General features: G+C 35.1%; 1 protein-coding gene across 8 annotated transcripts in view; it reads left to right on the top strand.

Annotated features, from left to right (window-relative positions):
• Positions 1–17,504, top strand: part of OSBPL9 (oxysterol binding protein like 9) — a 164,466-nt gene that overhangs the window by 116,420 nt on the left and 30,542 nt on the right. For 5 of the 8 annotated variants that reach the window (XM_025289471.2, XM_025289470.2, XM_025289472.3 and 2 more), the window contains 4 exons: positions 5,965–6,060; positions 6,890–6,937; positions 7,906–7,935; positions 8,935–8,985. In XM_025289471.2, the coding sequence (XP_025145256.1) occupies positions 5,965–6,060; positions 6,890–6,937; positions 7,906–7,935; positions 8,935–8,985 (225 nt within the window). Of the gene's footprint in view, positions 1–1,144; positions 1,214–5,964; positions 6,061–6,889; positions 6,938–7,905; positions 7,936–8,934; positions 8,986–17,504 lie in introns of all 8 variants that reach the window. The other 3 variants (XM_025289468.2, XM_025289467.2, XM_025289469.2) reach the window with 1 other exon arrangement.

Raw genomic sequence — 17,504 nt, 5'->3', positions numbered from 1 at the left:
CTGCGGACATTTTTAGATTAAATTTTAGTCTAATATGCTATGAATTCTTTTCAAGTATCATTGTGATTTAATAGAAAAATGTAATGGGTTTGAAATCAAAGGACTGGGTTGAAATCTCATTCTAAAACCCATCTGGATGATTTGGGTAAGCACTTATAAAATAGGGTTAATATCTATCTATTTTACTATGTTATAATAATGAAACAAGAAATGACATACAGTAAAATATCTAGCCAGAGGATCTAGTACTCGGAAAAAAACTTACTGTACTGTGTTGTGCATCCCTGGTGAATCTGTGGTGCTGCTGCTGCTAAGTCGCTTCAGTCGTGTCCGACTCTGTGCGACCCCATAGACGGCAGCCCACCAGGGATTCTCCAGGCAAGCTGTGGTGCTAGTACTGTTCGTTTAAAACTATGGGAAAAGGCTTTACCGTTCAGGGCATTCTTGGGGCACCGAGCAGTTGTTGATAAAATTAGCTGTAACTATCATGTTGATAAAAGAGAACCTAATTTGGAATCTTAGACTATCAGAACATTGACTTAGTTGGAAAATGCTGTTCTGAAGTTACACTGGAGGAAAGAATTTAATAATAGGCTCAATTTTATGGATATTTTTGAATTGGAAATCTTTACTCCAAACAAATTGGTATATGAGTATTTTTTAGGGTTAAAAATTCATATTCTCAGAACTTCTCTATACCTCTAAATTCTGTTTTCCTTTAGCTGAAGAGGGTAAACCACAGAAATGGCAGATTATAAATGTTTCCAAATTTTTAATAAACCAAGGAAGGCACTGATTAGTATACCCCACATAAAATCTTGGTCTTACTAATATTTCTGGTTTCTTTAATATACTTTTTTCATCATTAAAGCAACTTTTGAGTAACTTGGTGAGGAAACAAAGTGGTGTCATTTTTCAAAAAACTTAATTTTCTAATTTCTAAGGAACAGAAAAGCCATTAAAATTTTTGGCATAATTTTTAAATTTATTTATTTTTTAACTTGCCACTTGCTACTCATGTACCTGTTGATACTTTTCCTCTGTACAGTTAGATTTTTCTCTTATTATTCCTTTAATTAATTACTCATGTCACACGCACAGCATAGTAACTTTCTATTCTCTCTTTTCCTTACCTTTTTGGAAGATCAGTACCACACTTGCTTTTTTCCAGTCTTCTGGTATCTCTCCAGTTCTTGAATTTTCAAAAATAATTGTAAGTGATTCAATTGTAAGTATGCCCTATACTTCTTTCATTGGCTGAAAGCGTATCTGTGATGCATGTCATCTCAAATTGCTAACTGTGAACATAAACTTTCCAAATAACTCATATTTAATCAAAACAACATTTCTGCAAAGTTTTTATTATTTTATTTAAGGACTGTTATGCTAATTTTCCTTTAAAAATCACCTACTTTTGTCTGGATTTATGCCATTTGTTTTTCATTAGGTGTCTTGTTTTCTTTGGTGTTTTTCCTTTGTTAAATTTTTAAGCTGTTATTCCTTTTACAGTTCTGCTACTGATCACTTATTTTGTTTTCTTGTTACTCTGAACTTTCTTGTGAGACTCACATGGAATAATTTCGGTGTTTCTCGTTTCACAACATATTATATAAGAGAAAGCACTGAGCATAAGGTACTTAGTCCTTTAAGTTTTTGCTGTGAAATAAGATTTGATATGAAAATAATTACTCATTTGTGAATTTCTTTTTAGAGTGTTATTCAGTCATAGCCCTTCCTGTTCTGCATTATTCTTCTCAGTTCCTTAAATTACTCATAACTTTCTTATTTCCTGATTCTGATCTCAAGAAGACCTTAAACCACCTTTCCCCACCTTTACCTCCACTATTCATTACTCTTCCTCTGTCAGCAGGAATTACTTTAAAAGCTTTTACTCTTTGCCTCAAAAATTGCCTCTTGTACTATTTTAGTAAGTGTCTCTCCAAAGCAGCTACATAAGAAGTACAATTCCTGTGTACTTCAGAAAGTATTAAAGCCATCCTTTATAATACTCTTCTTTCTAATGGCAGTGAAGTATTCAGTTATGTATATGTATAAAGTACAATGTTTAATGTCCCTATTAGAGTTATTAATAGAAATTTAATTTTGCTGACATGTGTTAGAAGTACCTTCTGAGAAAAGTGATGATATTCAACATAAGTATTAGAAAGATAGTAGGGAGGTACTTACATACAATTTTGAGGCAGTTTAATATTCTTCTGTCATTTTAGATATTATTTTTGAAATTCCCCTTAAATTGGGCCAGATGTCTGCCTTTATATATTTTTAATCTGGACACATAGACCTTGGTTGATAGAGAATTATGTGTTACTGTTAACTTTATACATGTACTTTAGCTTTCTTTAATTAGCAAGTTACTCTTGAAGACTAGGGACTTTTTTTTTTTTTTAAACCACGTTTGCCACATAAGTGGGTTTTTTTTCTTTACATAGATTATGGTTAGATTTAGGTATAATTTCTATTGAGTTTCTTCTAGTTTAGCTTATTTTATATTACAAACCATTTTGTCTCTGTTTCTCTATAATAGTTTTATTTTAAACTTTAAATGAATTCATACAGAAATCATCTTTAGAACTATGGCTCATCAATGTGGTAAATTAAGGAGCAACCACCTCTTTTGGTCCTGACTGCCAAAAATGCAGTATATCACTTACTACTGAAGGAAAAAAGAGAAGGAAAGAAGGACATGAAGAAAGGACTGAGGGAGGAGAAGGAGAAAGAAAACGCAAGGCAGGGGAGATCTAGGAAGCTGTGCATGGAGAAGACTGGCATCGGCATCAGCATTGCCGGAAGCTGCCATCAGTGCATACACGTTCGCTCAGCAGTGCGCCAGTGCGCTAGCCTGGAGTTGGTGTGGGGGTGGAGCGGTACAGTGCTGAATGAACGGTAGTTTCTGCCCTAGTGGGGTTTAGAATCCTTCAGGGAAATCAGTCAAGTAAATATTTAGATACGATAAAATGTGATAAGTGTTAGATTAAAAGGCAAGTAGAGAGTCTGTTTGACTCCCAAGCTGCTTGTTCCCAAGAGCTAAGATGTCACTGTAGGAAGTATGAAGTCATAGTGTTTTAAATTATGTTCTATTCAAAAGAAGACAGACCACTCTCGACATGGTAAAGGACCATATTCTATTTTTATGACCTTTTTAAAAACACAAGTCCCTTAAAAAGGATATGAATAATTGTAATACCTTATGTTTTAAATGTTGAATGAAAAGAAGAATAAAGGGATGTTATGAAATCGTTTATGTTAGAAGGTAATAAGTTCCTTTTCTCTTAAGATACTCTAAGACTAGATGACTTTCAAGAACATTATAAAAGTAACTGCTGTTGAGTGGGAGGTTGGACTACATGGCTTTAATTCTATGTCCTGAATCACAGTATGTGGTGAAAACATATATTTTCCTCTAGCACATTATTCTTAAAAGATTTGAGAAAACAGCTTAATTACTAGCATTGCTTGTCCACATTATTAAATCAATGTGTACATGTTATTTTATTGATTGCAGATGGGAAATTATATATGTAGATTTTATTTTAAGGTATACCAAAGATTTATGAATTTACTATGCAAGAGAGTTTAGGCCAGTTCTGGGATTTTAAGCTAATAACTATTGTTACAAACTTCCCATTATACAGTACATAGAGAAAAGTGGATTGTTGAGTAGATCTCTGACTTGGATGTTACGATGTTGGGGGTTTTAAGGGTAAAGGAATGTTGTGGAAGACTGTCTAGGGAGAGGCAGGTCTGACAAAAGAGCCACAGTGAGGTTCGCATGATTATATTAATAGTAAAATCAAAGAGTTGTTTTTAAGACTTAATTTAGGTAGCTTTCAGATCATAGTAATTTAAATCTAAGTTTTTCCATTTATTTATTGGTAGATTTTTAATCAAATAGTGATTTGTCTAGAAGGTTATGTTAATTAGATTTTTATAGTGGTGGTTCTAAATGGATTCAGAAGAGGGAAAATTCTTGAAGATCACTTTTTCTCATTTAGATCCTTCACCTTTTTATTTATGAGCATGCCATTGACTTTTTTAATATTTAGCAAGAATAATGTATTTAACTGATTTTAATGAGGTTTTATAGTTATTGATAATTATATCGCTTTTGAAACAAAAAGTAAGCCAAGCAGTCCTTCCTATATTCCTGTGGTGTAGTTACATTGAAAGGAATCACTCCCTACTTTCTTAGTACAATACTGTAGTATCTCTGGAATGTGATGGATTTATCCTTTCTTTCCCACATCTTTTATTATATTCTGCATAGGAAGGAAGTGTTTCTAAAACAGTGTCTTAGGGGTTATCTTTAAAAATGAAGATGTTTACAATTTTATAAATATATCTGGATTTTACATACGTTGCTTATTATTTTTCTTTCTTAAACTTTGTTTTTACATGACATCTCTTATTTTCAGTACTCATTTCAAGTAGTTTCTCAGTGTGTATGTAAGAAAAAAAGCAGGCAGTTTTTGTTGCCTTTGAATTTGAAAAAGAAAATAAATTACAAGATTAGTTGTTTTTCCCATGATCTTAATAAGAGTTAGGTTTTTAATGCTTTGTTTACGAATTTAAATTTTAGTTTGGGAAGAACAGCAGTAGTAACGGTAGTTATTGATAGTAATTATAGTCTTTAGTAGAAGTCATAGCTGCCACATTAATAATAGGAGGAGGAGGAGCCTGTATTTGGAGGTAAGAAAATAGCTTAGAGAAACACAGTATCTTGTTAGTGGCTGAGCTGTAACTAGAAACCAGGCCTGCCAACCCCTTGTTGTTTCCATAATGCTATACTGTGTCAATCTAATGTTTGAGATCATGGTGGAGAAAATGCTTTGCTAATGACAGTGTTAGGCAAGGTGAGGTGTTGGTTTAATATAAAATGAACTCTGGCCTCAACTGACTAAAATGGAGAATGTGAAATGATAAGCAGTTTTTTTGGCAAAAGGGAGGGGAACAAAAAACACTGAAGGTCAAGTATGTTATATTGGAGCACTGTGTCTCAGCCTTTTAGTGAAGAGTTTTGTGGTTGGGTTAGGATTATGACTTTATTGGTTCCCGACCCTTATTTCCCTGTTTAACTGCATGACTTCTAGTCATGCAAATATGGCAAGATGATAGCCTTTTTTGATCTCAGACTGTTTTGTCTTTTACAACCAAGATTAATGTATTTTTCAGTCAAAGATGATTAACTCAAAACTTTCTTTTGAGTAGAGTTAAAGCATAGGAATCCTATACTCTTAGAGCTTAAAATTTTTAGTGTACAAAAAGTAGGACATGCACATTCTGGATTGTAAAACTGAGAAATAAGTGGGCCCTCTAAATAAATAAACATTTAAACTATGTCGAGAGTGTAGTGTTCATGCCAAGGGGGAAAATGAGTAGGGAACGTAAGACAGAAGTGTTGTCACTTTCACTTAGGGAGGGCCCTCTTGGAAGAGGTGAGAATTTTGAGTTTTCCTTCTTTTTTTAAATAAGGGAGGAGGAGGAGGAGGAGGAGGAAAACATCTGAGCTAATGGGGTAATTTAGGGAACAGGAGAACAGTGAGAATATAAAGTTGAGATTAGGGGACTGGAGGATTGAACTGAACAGAAAATAGGGGGAAAATAAGAGGGTAATCTAGGTTTTGTGCATGTTCCTTTAGCTAAATTATTGTTGCTCTGGAGCCCAGTATGGGGCTTTTGGGAGAGAAGAAAATTATTCTGAAAAAGCAGGATAAATCCTAATTTGAACAGCAGCACATGTAATTGATGAGAAGGGAATAGTGCTAGAAGTTCATGAAGGAGATTGATGTACCAACTATTCTTGGAGAATTGAGATAATTTAAATAGACCTATTATTTATTTAAAAGACTATTTTTAATTTAGAAAAGTGAAGTGTCGCATATGAAGGATGATCTTTTGTACTATTAGACATTGCTGGGATTTATTGCAATTTTTTCCCCCCTCTAGGGTTTGGATTCAGGATTTGTTCCTAGTGTCCAGGACTTTGATAAGAAACTTACAGAGGCTGATGCATACCTACAAATCTTGATAGAACAGTTGAAGGTATGATATTTGATTATATATTGAATTGATATAAAGTAGTAAATGTTCCAGAGCTTGATTTTGAGTAAAAACAATTACTTAATGTTACCGACTCGATGGACATGAGTTTGAGCAAGTTCCAGGAGTTGGTGATGGACAGGGAAGCCTGGTGTGCTGCAGTCCATGGGGTCACAAAGAGTCGGACATGACTGAGCAGCAACTGAACTGAATGTTACTTTACAACGCTTACTAGTCCTTCAGCAATTTTAAAAACTAACCTAAACATAATTAGAAGGAAATAAAACAAGGTTAGTTTCATATTTTGTTTAAAAGTTCTCTGAAACTGGTAAATTTTAAGTGGTTTAGTTTTTAAGGGCTTTTTTTATTTGGGTGAGTTAGGAGTTTGGAAGAGGGAGTTAGGAGTTTGGAAGAGTTTATTTCTTTACATCCTTTATCATTACTAAAATTGTCTCCTTCAATTCCCACTTTAAAATTAATTACTAGCAAAGGTCCTGGAAAGAAAAAGAAATGTTGATAAAGTTGAAAGACAAGGCAGAAAAAAACAGGTTCGAACTGACATTTAAAGTTCTTAAAGTCATATATTTTCTTTTGCTTTGTAATACTACCACAGTAATTGATCTTGACTGTTTAAGATAGTTCAGTAGAATTTGACTTGATAACAATGCCTTGGAAAAATACATGTTATCTTGTATTTTAAGAAAGATTATACTTTTAATCCATGTATAAATCATCCCTGGAAGAAATATGGTTGTTTTTCTTTGTTTAGTAAACATATACAATGTAGTAAAATAGCTTGATACTATAATCTTTTCTTTTTTTAATCCTGTAGCTTTTTGATGACAAACTTCAAAACTGCAAAGATGATGAACAGAGAAAGGTAACTTCCATAATCATGATTTTGACTTTAAAAATTTTTAAACCAGGAGCCTTTTGGAGAAGTAATAGAAGGACCTCAGTGTTTTGACTACTTTACTGTTCACCTCTTATAATGTGCCATATAGGTTTTAAGGGGAGTTTTCTGGTGCATTTCTGGTGTGGTTTCATAATTGAACAAAAGAATAACTGAAATTTTTATTATGATACCCTTTTTGTAAGTACCACCTTCCTAGGAATAAGTTCTTTCTGTTGAGGGATCATATGTTGAAGGTAAAAATTCATTAGATTTACATGTGGTCACTTCAGATATTAATAAGGCAACTGGTAAAATTTTCAAAATAAACCAGAAGCCACAGATGAGGACACAAAATGAATGTTGCTTTAATTATAGTTCCTCCCTTTGGGTTTTTGACAACCACTTTGTAGTTTGAATATTATTTTCTTTTTTCAATTAATGTTTTCCTTTTCCTTGACTAGATTTCCTGATGCACCATCATTTATGTTTTTGCATTTATATTAATCATAGCCTTGCATTTGGCTCTTGGTAATATTAGTGAGTCATGTTTAGCTCACCTTCTTAGTTTTGGAATTTAGTTTCATGTCATTTTTAAGCAGCTTTGCAAAGTTTAAAGTGATTCTAAAATAAGCATTTTAAAATCGCATAATGTATCCTATTGAAAAGACAAAACTTGCTTTCAGGTAAGGAATAAGAATGTTTTATATTATTCTTACAAATCTTGAATTGAACCACATGAATTTTATTTGAGGATGCAATCCATAAAGTGTTTGAATTTTTTATTTAAATGTTTGATTTAAATTAAGAAGTACAACTAAAAGCACTCTGCAACCTGCCTGAACTCAGAGTAATGAGTACATTTTTAGTAAAATTCTTTAAATGACTAACCAGTAAAAAACAGCAATGATATCTCCTTGTGTTTCTGACAATTTATTTAAACTTATTTTTCACAGAAAATTGAAACCCTCAAAGAGACAACAAATGTAAGTTATATGTTTGATTAACTCTGGCTTTGCATTAGAAAGTGCTTTAAAATGTTTCTGTTTTAAGCTGCTACTATTAATAAGAACAATTGAGATTTTAATTTTTATGAATTTTTACAAGAGTTTAAGAACTGTGTTATTTTCTAAAGGAATTTAAATGAATAGAATAATCCCTTTAATTGAATTGACTTCAGATGCCATTTTATGTTTCTGGTCTTGTCTTTTTGAGATCCTTGGATAAAAAGTGTTATGCACACACAATGTATATTTGAGTTTTCTGATATACTGGCCTTCTGACATTATGTACTGGACTGCTAATAAAACTTCTATTTTGATAAAAGCATTTTATATACAGATATAGTAGTATTGTAGGTTCACCAGTATTTTGATAGGATCGTTTATTCTCCATAATGCCATGAAAGTCTTGAATGACATTTTGAGAATTTACATTGAGATAGCCTGCTGTTGATCTAAGAATTTGGAAGTTAATCAGATTCATATCCCATTCAGAATCTTCTGATCCATAGTCAGACGCATTATCCATTACGCCACTGGTCCCATACTTAGATGTTATTCAGTGTAAATTAACAATTTTTTGGCATTCCCAAATGATTCATAGAATTGCTAATAATAATTTCATTTGCCACTATCAGCATATTTCCTGGTGTCTCAGACAGTGAAGAATCTGCCTGCAATACAGGAGACCTGTGTTGGATCCCTGAGTCCAGAAGAGCCCCTGGAGAAGGAAACAGCAACCCACTCCAGTATTCTTCCCTCGAGAATCCCATGGCTAGAGGCTACAGTCCAGGGGGTCGCAAAGAGTTAGATGGACACACACACACATATATTAGAACCCACTCGAAATCCAGAGAGGGTATTTCTTATGTAGAGAAGACTTAAAATCCTGTGTATTTGAACTGATTTTTATATTTTAAGCTTTCACATTACATGGCCGTTTTATTGGGGGCAAGATCTAAAATCAGTATTTTGTTTTTGTAGAGCATGGTAGAATCAATTAAACACTGCATTGTGTTGCTGCAGATCGCTAAAGTAAGTAAAGTTTGTTTTTGATTATTTTCATTTAATGGGATTTAAATGTAATGGCATTTTTCTCTAATAACCAAAATACTCAGTTCTGAAATAATAGTACCTTTCTACAGTCAATTTAAGTTCTATTTTGGGGTTCCTGTTACTGTTGAAAAACTATTGTGTTTGGATGTTACTTGCCAGCCTGTGCCTGTTTTTGATGAAGTTATTTGTGATGGTGGCTGGGAAGGAAGGGAGCACATTTGAATGGCTCACCCTTTCCATTATCACTGCTTGAAACACAGACATATTTTGCAAAATCTTTCACAAAAAAGATTTTCTTAGGAAAAAAGGAATTGAATTTTAGCAGAGTTATTTTTGTTCATCCACAATGAAGAGTATAATGGAGATAAAATTGTTTTTTACACATTTTTTCTAGTAGTGAATTACATTAATAAACTGCTATTCCTTATTCATAGAATATATATTTTTGGTTATTGTGATTGGGTAACAATTTCATGGATATTGCCTGCTTTTCTAAAAAATTTTGGTGTATTCAACCTAAAAATGTACTTGATTGCATGATATTTTGAGAAATAAAAATTTTAGTATTTGAAAATAAGTATTAAAAAAAGTTTTGTTTTGTTTTGTTTTTTACCATTGACTGCACCTCTGTGTTTCTAGCCAGTGGCTAAAAGCAGGTGGGCAGCCAATTCAGCAACCAGGTTTGGAAATGTTTAAGTTTTTAATTATTTGACCTATTCTACGTATTCACTTGTATATACGTGTTTGCCTAATAATGAACACTATTTTCCTAGCATTGTTAATGACACAATAGTATAGAAAAATGCATTTCTGCTTAGATAGTATGGCTATTAAGCTTGTAAGTGTAGGGGTGAGGGGAAGTATCATTTTCTTTTGAGGCTATTAAAGTGTCAGAACTTAAGGACTTGTGTTCATTTTCTAGGTATTTTTGATGACTATGCCTGATTTTCTATATATGTTTCTAAATTTCCCATCTATTTTTGTGGATCAGAATATATTCTAAAGGGAAAATAGGGTTGGAGGCATAAAGAGGGGTAAGGTTTTTATTTTGTGTTTTCTTTACTGTGAAATTACATGAGTGGGTTGGGGCATCTACAATTACCCAAAAGCTTATATACAGATAACCAGTAAAAAACGTTAAGCTCAGTGTGAGTTAGATAGGTATTTTAGGGAATGTCTTCTCTAGAAAATTGAGGAAGAACTGATAGTGTTTAGACTAATTTGGATCATCTCTGCAAATCATGGAATTCTCCACGCAAGAATACTGCAGTGGGTTGCCATTCCCTTCTCCAGGGTATCTTCCTGACCCAGGGATCAAACCTGGGTCGTCTTTATTGCCGGCAGATTCTTTACAGTCTGAGCTACTAGGGAAGCCCATTCAGTACTTGAGATAGCTGCTCTTTGTAAAACAGAGCAGCCTAGCCTCTTTCAGTAGCTCACCATTTAGCTACCCAAGAAGAACATTTTTGATGCTCTGTCTTTTGAATGAGTTACAATTCAAATTAGAAAAACTTTATTCTAGAAATTTATACAATTAAGTCAGTACTTGCTACCTGTTTGTTTTAGCCCAGCTTAATGGACCTGCATTTCAGTTTAGAATGGATAACATGGATCAAGTAAATGAAGTTTGGCTTTTTAATTTTTTCCAGAAAGAATTTCACTGTTCAAGCTTTTTATGTACAGATATATCCCTCAAATTATTTATGTACCATATGTGAACTCTATGTATTTTTAAACAATTTAAGTGTAAATCAGGCCATGTCACTTGCCTGCTCAAATCCTGTTAATGGTTTCCCACTTCCCTGGAATGGAATCTAAATGACTTAGGATAACTTAATGGCATTTGAGCCATCACTACTCCCTCACTTCATCTTGCTTGATTACACTGTTCTGACAACATTGGCCTGTTTTCTTTTTCTCAGGCCAAGCATTTTCTGCTTCAGGGATTTGTATTTGCTTTCCCCTCTGCCTAGAAGGTATTTCTTCCAGACTTTGGGGTTTGCTTCCTTACTTTTTTTCAAATTTCCACGCACATGAACTCTCTTTGGAGAGACCTTACTGACCACTCGATCTAAAATAATCTTATCCTCCCATTAGTTTTCTTTTTCTTCTTGGCCTTGCATCATTAGCCAGATTTACATGGTATCTTGTTTATTGTCTGTCTACACCTGACTATAATCTCCTTGAATACTTTGTCTTATTTACTACTTGTATTAGAATGCTTGCACTGCCATAACAAAAATACCACAGACCAGGTGACTTCAACACCAGAAATATATTTCTCACAGTTTTGAAGGCTAGAAGTCCAAGATCAGGGTTCCTATGGATATGGTTTCTGGCGAGGACTCGTCCTGGTTTGTAGGCAGCCACCCTCTCACTATGTCCTTACAAGGCCTTCCCTTGGTATGTACACGTTGAAAGTGAGCATGAATGAGAACTTTAATGTCTCTTCTTAAGAGGACACTTAATGGATTGGGGCCCCATCCTTAAGACCTTATTTAACCTTAATTTACTTCCCTTACTCCAAATACAGCCCCGCTAGGGTTAGGGCTTCATTGTTTGAATTGGGGGGTGATGCATAGACATTTACATCATAACACTAGAATGTTGCCTGCCATGAGCCAGGGACCTGATAATAATTGTGAATTTTGAATGCATTTTTTAATACATAATTTGTAATAGTTCATGGTTTAGTATTTCCACTATATGTATGATTTTTTAGTTAGCCATATGACTCATCATCCTTGTAAATTAATCTTTGGCTAATCAGTCAATCTATGATTATTAGTTTTTAAATAATAATGAGAGGTAGCATTACATTATATTTAAGAGCATGGACTTCAGAGCCAGACTGAGTTTGCATCTTTGCTCCACCATTTGAGCAAGTTTATTTACCCTCTCTTTGCTTTGGTTTTCTCCTATAAAAAATGGGATAATAATAGTATCTGTACTCTTACTGGTAGTGTGAAGCTTAAATGAATTACTGTTTGTAGTGCTCTTGGTACCAAGCATTAATTAGTCCTAAATAATTGTTAAGTTTAAAAAAAAAAAAAAAAAAAAACCTCTCTAGGAGGGCATAAATTTTAAAGCCACCAAATGGCATTTTGGTATAATTTTGAGAACTGATGGGAATATAGTGTTATAGTTACTTTGGGGGATTATTCTGCCCTGGTGGGTTAATAAAATTTTGTAATCAGCTACTCTGGAAAAGGTACTTTCATCTGAGACTCCAAATAGACACAGCCAAAAAAAGAATATAGATAATTTGATACCTTTGTTGTTTGGGGTTTGATTTAGTATGCAAAGGTTGGGTTTTAATCTTCTTCCAGTTTTCTGAGTCTTTCTTTTTAATTCTCACTCCCTAAAGCTTCCCACCTGCCTGAATGATTAGCGCATTGGTTCCCAAACTTTGCTGCACATTAGAACCACCAGGGGGGCCTTTAACAATTCTGATGCATGCTTCCCACCCCCAGACATTCTTGTAGTTGCTGTGGTGTGTCAGCCTAGACACTGGATTTTGCAGTTCCCAAGTTGATTCTAATGTGTAGCAAAGTTTGGGCATTCCTTGGTTATTGGGATTTTCGGGTACGTTGTGTTAGCTTATATAACTTCATTCTTCCTTTGAACCATAGGTAGAGACAGCACTGTTCCATTCATGGGGAACTGCAGAGGAAGTAAGGAGTGAGGGGAGGGAGCAGAGTGAAGATAATCTAGGAGACCCCTACAGCAGAGGACTTGATCAGTTCATCAAGATTAGGTGATATGACCAGAAGTCACAACTCATACAAGCAAGGGAAATTAATAATGCATTTTATTTAACTAATTATACCCAAAATAATAGCATTTCAACATGTAATCAATATAAAAATTCATTCACTAATGAAATATTTCATTTTCTCTCTCCTTCTCCTTTAGCACTAAGTCATCACTATCCTGGGTATGTTTTATACTTTGAACTAGCCACATTCAGCTGCTGAATAGCTACATGTGACTAGTGGCTTCCAGACTGGACTTCACAACTCTGGATTATAATTTTAGAACTGAGTTGTCTGGCCATGTCGTGTGCTGTGTGCTCAGTTGTGTCTGACTCTGCGACCCCATGGACTGTAGCCTGCCAGGCTCCTCTGTCCATGGAATTTTGCAGACAAAAATACTGGAATGGGTTGCCATTTCCTACTCTAGGGGATCTTCCCAACCTAGGGATCCAACCCACGTCTCTTGCATCTCCTGCATTGGCAGACATTCTTTACCACTGTGCCACCTAGATACTTTTAAAGTAGATGTGTCTTTAAGTTATCCTTTGATCCCAGATTCTCTCCTTAGAATATTTTTCTTTGTAGACTTTTTCTTTACATCTCAGCATTCATTAATTTCTCATCAGACTTTTCTTAAAATGAGATTTTCTTGTTCAGTCGCTCAGTCGTGTCCGACTCTTTGCAGTACGTCAGGCTTTCCTGTCCTTCTGCATCTCCCTGAGTTTGCTCAAACCCATGTCCATTGAGTTGGTGATGCCATCCAACCATCCTCTGTCGTCCACTTCTCCTCCTGCCCTCAGTCTTTCCCAGCATCAGGGTCTTTTTTCCAATGAGTCAGTTCTTCGCATCAGGTGGCCAAAGTATTGGAGTTTCAGCTTCAACATCAGTCCTTCCAGTGAACACCCAGGACTGATCTTCTTGCAGTGCAGGGGACTCTCCAACACCACAGTTCAAAAGCATGAATTCTTCGGCACTCAGCCTTCTTTATGTCCAACTCTCACATACATCATAAAATTCGCTCATTTAAAGTTTATGCTTTAATGGTTTTTGGTATATTTACAAAGTTGTACAGCCATCACTATAATCTAATTTTAGCACATTTTATCACCACCCCCCAACAAAGAAGCACCAGACCTATGAAGAGTTCAGTCCCTATACCTCTTTCCCTCACTCACCCTTGCTCCTGCCTCTCCTCTAATTCCTGGCAACTACTAATCTATTTTCTGTCTTAAACTTGCCTATGGGGCTTCCCAAGTGGTACAGTGGTAAAGAATGCACTTGCCAATTCAGGAGAGGTGGGTTCGACCTCTTGGTTGGGAACATCCCCTGCAGTAGGATATAGCAACCCATTCCATTACTTTTGCCTAGAAAATTCCATGGACAGAGGAGCCTGGCAGGCTACCATCCATGGGGTCACAAAGTCGAACATGACTTGAGTACACACGCCACAGCACAGACTTGCATATTCTGGACATTTTATATATTTAGGATCATATAGTACGGGGTATTTTGTGACAGGCATCTTTCACTTAGTATAATGTTTTCAAGGTTGATCATGTGGTAGCATGAATCAGGACCAAATTCCTTTTAATTGCTGAATAATATTCTTTTGAATGATACACTACATTTTGTTAATGATATACAACATTTGGCTTGTTTTCGGTTTTTGACCATTATGAATAATGCCTCTCTGAACATTTGTGTATGATGTTTTTGTGTGGATGCTTATTTTCATTTCTATTAAGTACATACCTAGGAGTGGAGTTACTGGGTTAGGGTAACTCTCTGTTTAACTTTTTGAGAAACTGCTAGACTACTTTTCAAAGCAGCCACACCATTTTATATTCTCTTCATAATGCGTAAAGGTTCTATTTGCCCCACGTCCTCACCAACATTTGTGATTATCTTTTTGATTATAGCCATGCTAGTGGTGTCTCGTAGTGATTTTCATTTGCATTTCTGGAAAAGTGTTCACATTCTTTGCTCATTTTTTTAGATGGCTGTTTTAATCTTATTATTTAGTTGTAAGGGTGATTTTATGTCTTCTGGATACAACTTATCAGATACATGACTTAGAAATTTTTCTTCAAGTCTGTGGGTTGTCCTTTTACTTTCTTTATAGTGTCCTGAGAAGCATGGGAATTTTAAATTTGATAAAATCCAATTTATCAGTCTTCTATTGCTTTTGGCTTTGGTGACTTTTCTGAGAAATCATTGCCTAAGCCTCAATTACAAAGATTTATTCCTGTGTTTTCTTTTGAGTCGTATAGTTTTAGCTCTTACATTTAAGTCAATGTATAATCTACTTTGAGTTAATCTTTGTGGTGTTAGGTATGGATCCAAGTTCTTTTTTTTTTTTTTTTTTTTAATGTGGATATCCAGTTGTCCTAGTCCCATTGTTGAATGTCATCAAACTGAATTGGAAATTTTCTTTCATCTCCATAGCATATTTATTTTTTAATTTATGTAATAAGCACATGTATAGGCCCATAATTAAGAGAGCTTTCATTAGACTCCATTTCCTTATTAGAAAGATGAGAATATATTTCATAAATTTTGTCAGTAGGCATGGTTTTAAAATACTGGAGTCTATCAGTTCAGTTCAGTTCAGTCGCTCATTCGTGTCCGACTCTTTGCGACCCCATGAATCGCAGCACGCCAGGCCTCCCTGTCCAGCACCAACTCCCGGAGTTCACCCAGACTCACGTCCATCGAGTCAGTGATGCCATCCAGCCATCTCATCCTCTGTCGTCCCCTTCTCCTCTTGCCCCCAATCCCTCCCAGCATCAGAGTCTTTTCCAATGAGTCAACTCTTCCCATGAGGTGGCCAAAGTACTGGAGTTTCAGCTTTAGCATCATTCCTTCCAAAGAAATCCCAGGGCTGATCTCCTTCAGAATGGACTGGTTGGATCTCCTTGCAGTCCAAGGGACTCTCAAGAGTCTTCTCCAACACCACAGTTCAGAAGCATCAATTCTTCGGTGCTCACCCTTCTTCACAGTCCAACTCTCACATCCATACATGACCGCAGGAAAAACCATAGCCTTGACTAGACGGAGTTTTGTTGGCAAAGTAATGTCTCTGCTTTTGAATGTGCTATCTAGGTTGGTCATAACTTTCCTTCCAAGGAGTAAGCATCTTTTAATTTCATGGCTGCAGTCACCATCTGGAGTCTATAATTCTGGTCAAAAGTCTTCCCAAATTATATTGTGCTGGTGTTTTTGTTATGACCATATTTCCAGATCTCAGTCATGTTGGTTTGTTTAAAGAAGAGAATATCCATTGTGTTAAGGAATGAGGGGTGTAAAATCAGATAAACATATTTATAATCTAAGTGTGAAGTAACATTAGGTCCTTTCTTTGTTTAATTAACATAATTCACATTGATTTCAGTTGAATCTCTGGTTCAGTAGTACTTGAAATTGAGCTTTAGCTGACCCTGATAAAAGGCAACTTGTGGTTTACATACAAAACAAGAACAATAAAATTTTTAAAAAGAAAAGTAGGGTGGGGTGGGAATGAGTGTTGTAAACCCTTTAAAATAATAGAACAAAATTCCTTAAGTTCATGATGGGAATGGATTGGTACTAAGGTGTTTAATAGTCTGTAGGTTCATCTAGATTTGACTCTGCCTTGAAAGATAAAGCACAACAGTAACAAAAATAGTAAACCCTGCCTTAAAATACCCTGTAGATAGCATTTATTATTGAGAACACTTTGAGGGAAAAATTGTCAGATATTTATTTTTTTCTTCCAGTTTTATTGAGATACAGGAGACTGCACTGTGTAAGTTATGGGTGTGATTGACTTTACTATTAATACATCATAAAAGTTTATTACAGTCTGTTTAGTGAGCATCCATTATGTCATTTAGATACAAAATCAGAGAAATAGAAAAAAATTTTTGTGTGATAAGAACTCTTAAGGTTACTTTCTTAGCCATTTTAATATATAACATACAGCAGTGTTAGTTACAAGTATCATGTTGTACATTACATTCCTAGTACTTATTTATCTTAAAACTGGATATTTAAGTTTATTTAAGTTACACCAGAAGTAAAAGTGGTGGTTTTCTTAGATAATATGATATACTATATCAATAATGTGTTGCTATATAACAAACCCGATCTGTCTTAAAGTAGCTGTCATTTATCTTGCTCACAAATCTGGGGGTGATCTGGGTAGGCCCCATGACCTGTTTCTGTTTCACACAGTGCCTGTTGTTAGCCTAACTTCAGGCGGAGGGGGAGGTACCAGAGGATGCACTTTCAAGATGACTAACTCACATGCTTGGGAAATTGAGCTGCAGCCGAGGTTCTCCTCCACATAGTTCTTTTTACAATTGTTTGGCCTTTCTCACAGTGTGGTGATTGGGTTCCAAGAAGACAAGGCATTTCTGTGACCTGGTCTCAGAAGTCGTAGTCACTTCTGTTATGTTTATTGGTAGAGACAATCACCAAGTTTTGAGGATAGGGGCCATGAACTCTACCTCTTGTTGGGGCCATTTTTGGAAATTTTAATCTACCCCATGTGTTTCTTTCCACTTTATTGCCACTTAACATGTATTTCTGAGAAATTCTTTGGAAAAAAATCAATTTAATGTTTAGAAGTTAGTAGAAAACTAAAAGTAAAATAAAATAATATCTGAGCAAGAAACTTTAAAATTTTCCTTTCTCTGTAGTTCTCAAGATTTTATTTTCAACTGCCTCTATTAAGAATTACTGAAACTTTGGATATTGTAAATA

This window comes from Bubalus bubalis, chromosome 6, assembly GCF_019923935.1.
Source record: "Bubalus bubalis isolate 160015118507 breed Murrah chromosome 6, NDDB_SH_1, whole genome shotgun sequence".
In the NCBI taxonomy this organism is placed as follows: domain Eukaryota; kingdom Metazoa; phylum Chordata; class Mammalia; order Artiodactyla; family Bovidae; genus Bubalus; species Bubalus bubalis.
Note: the sequence above shows the minus strand (reverse complement) of the source record. Positions and strands in the feature narration are given on the sequence as shown.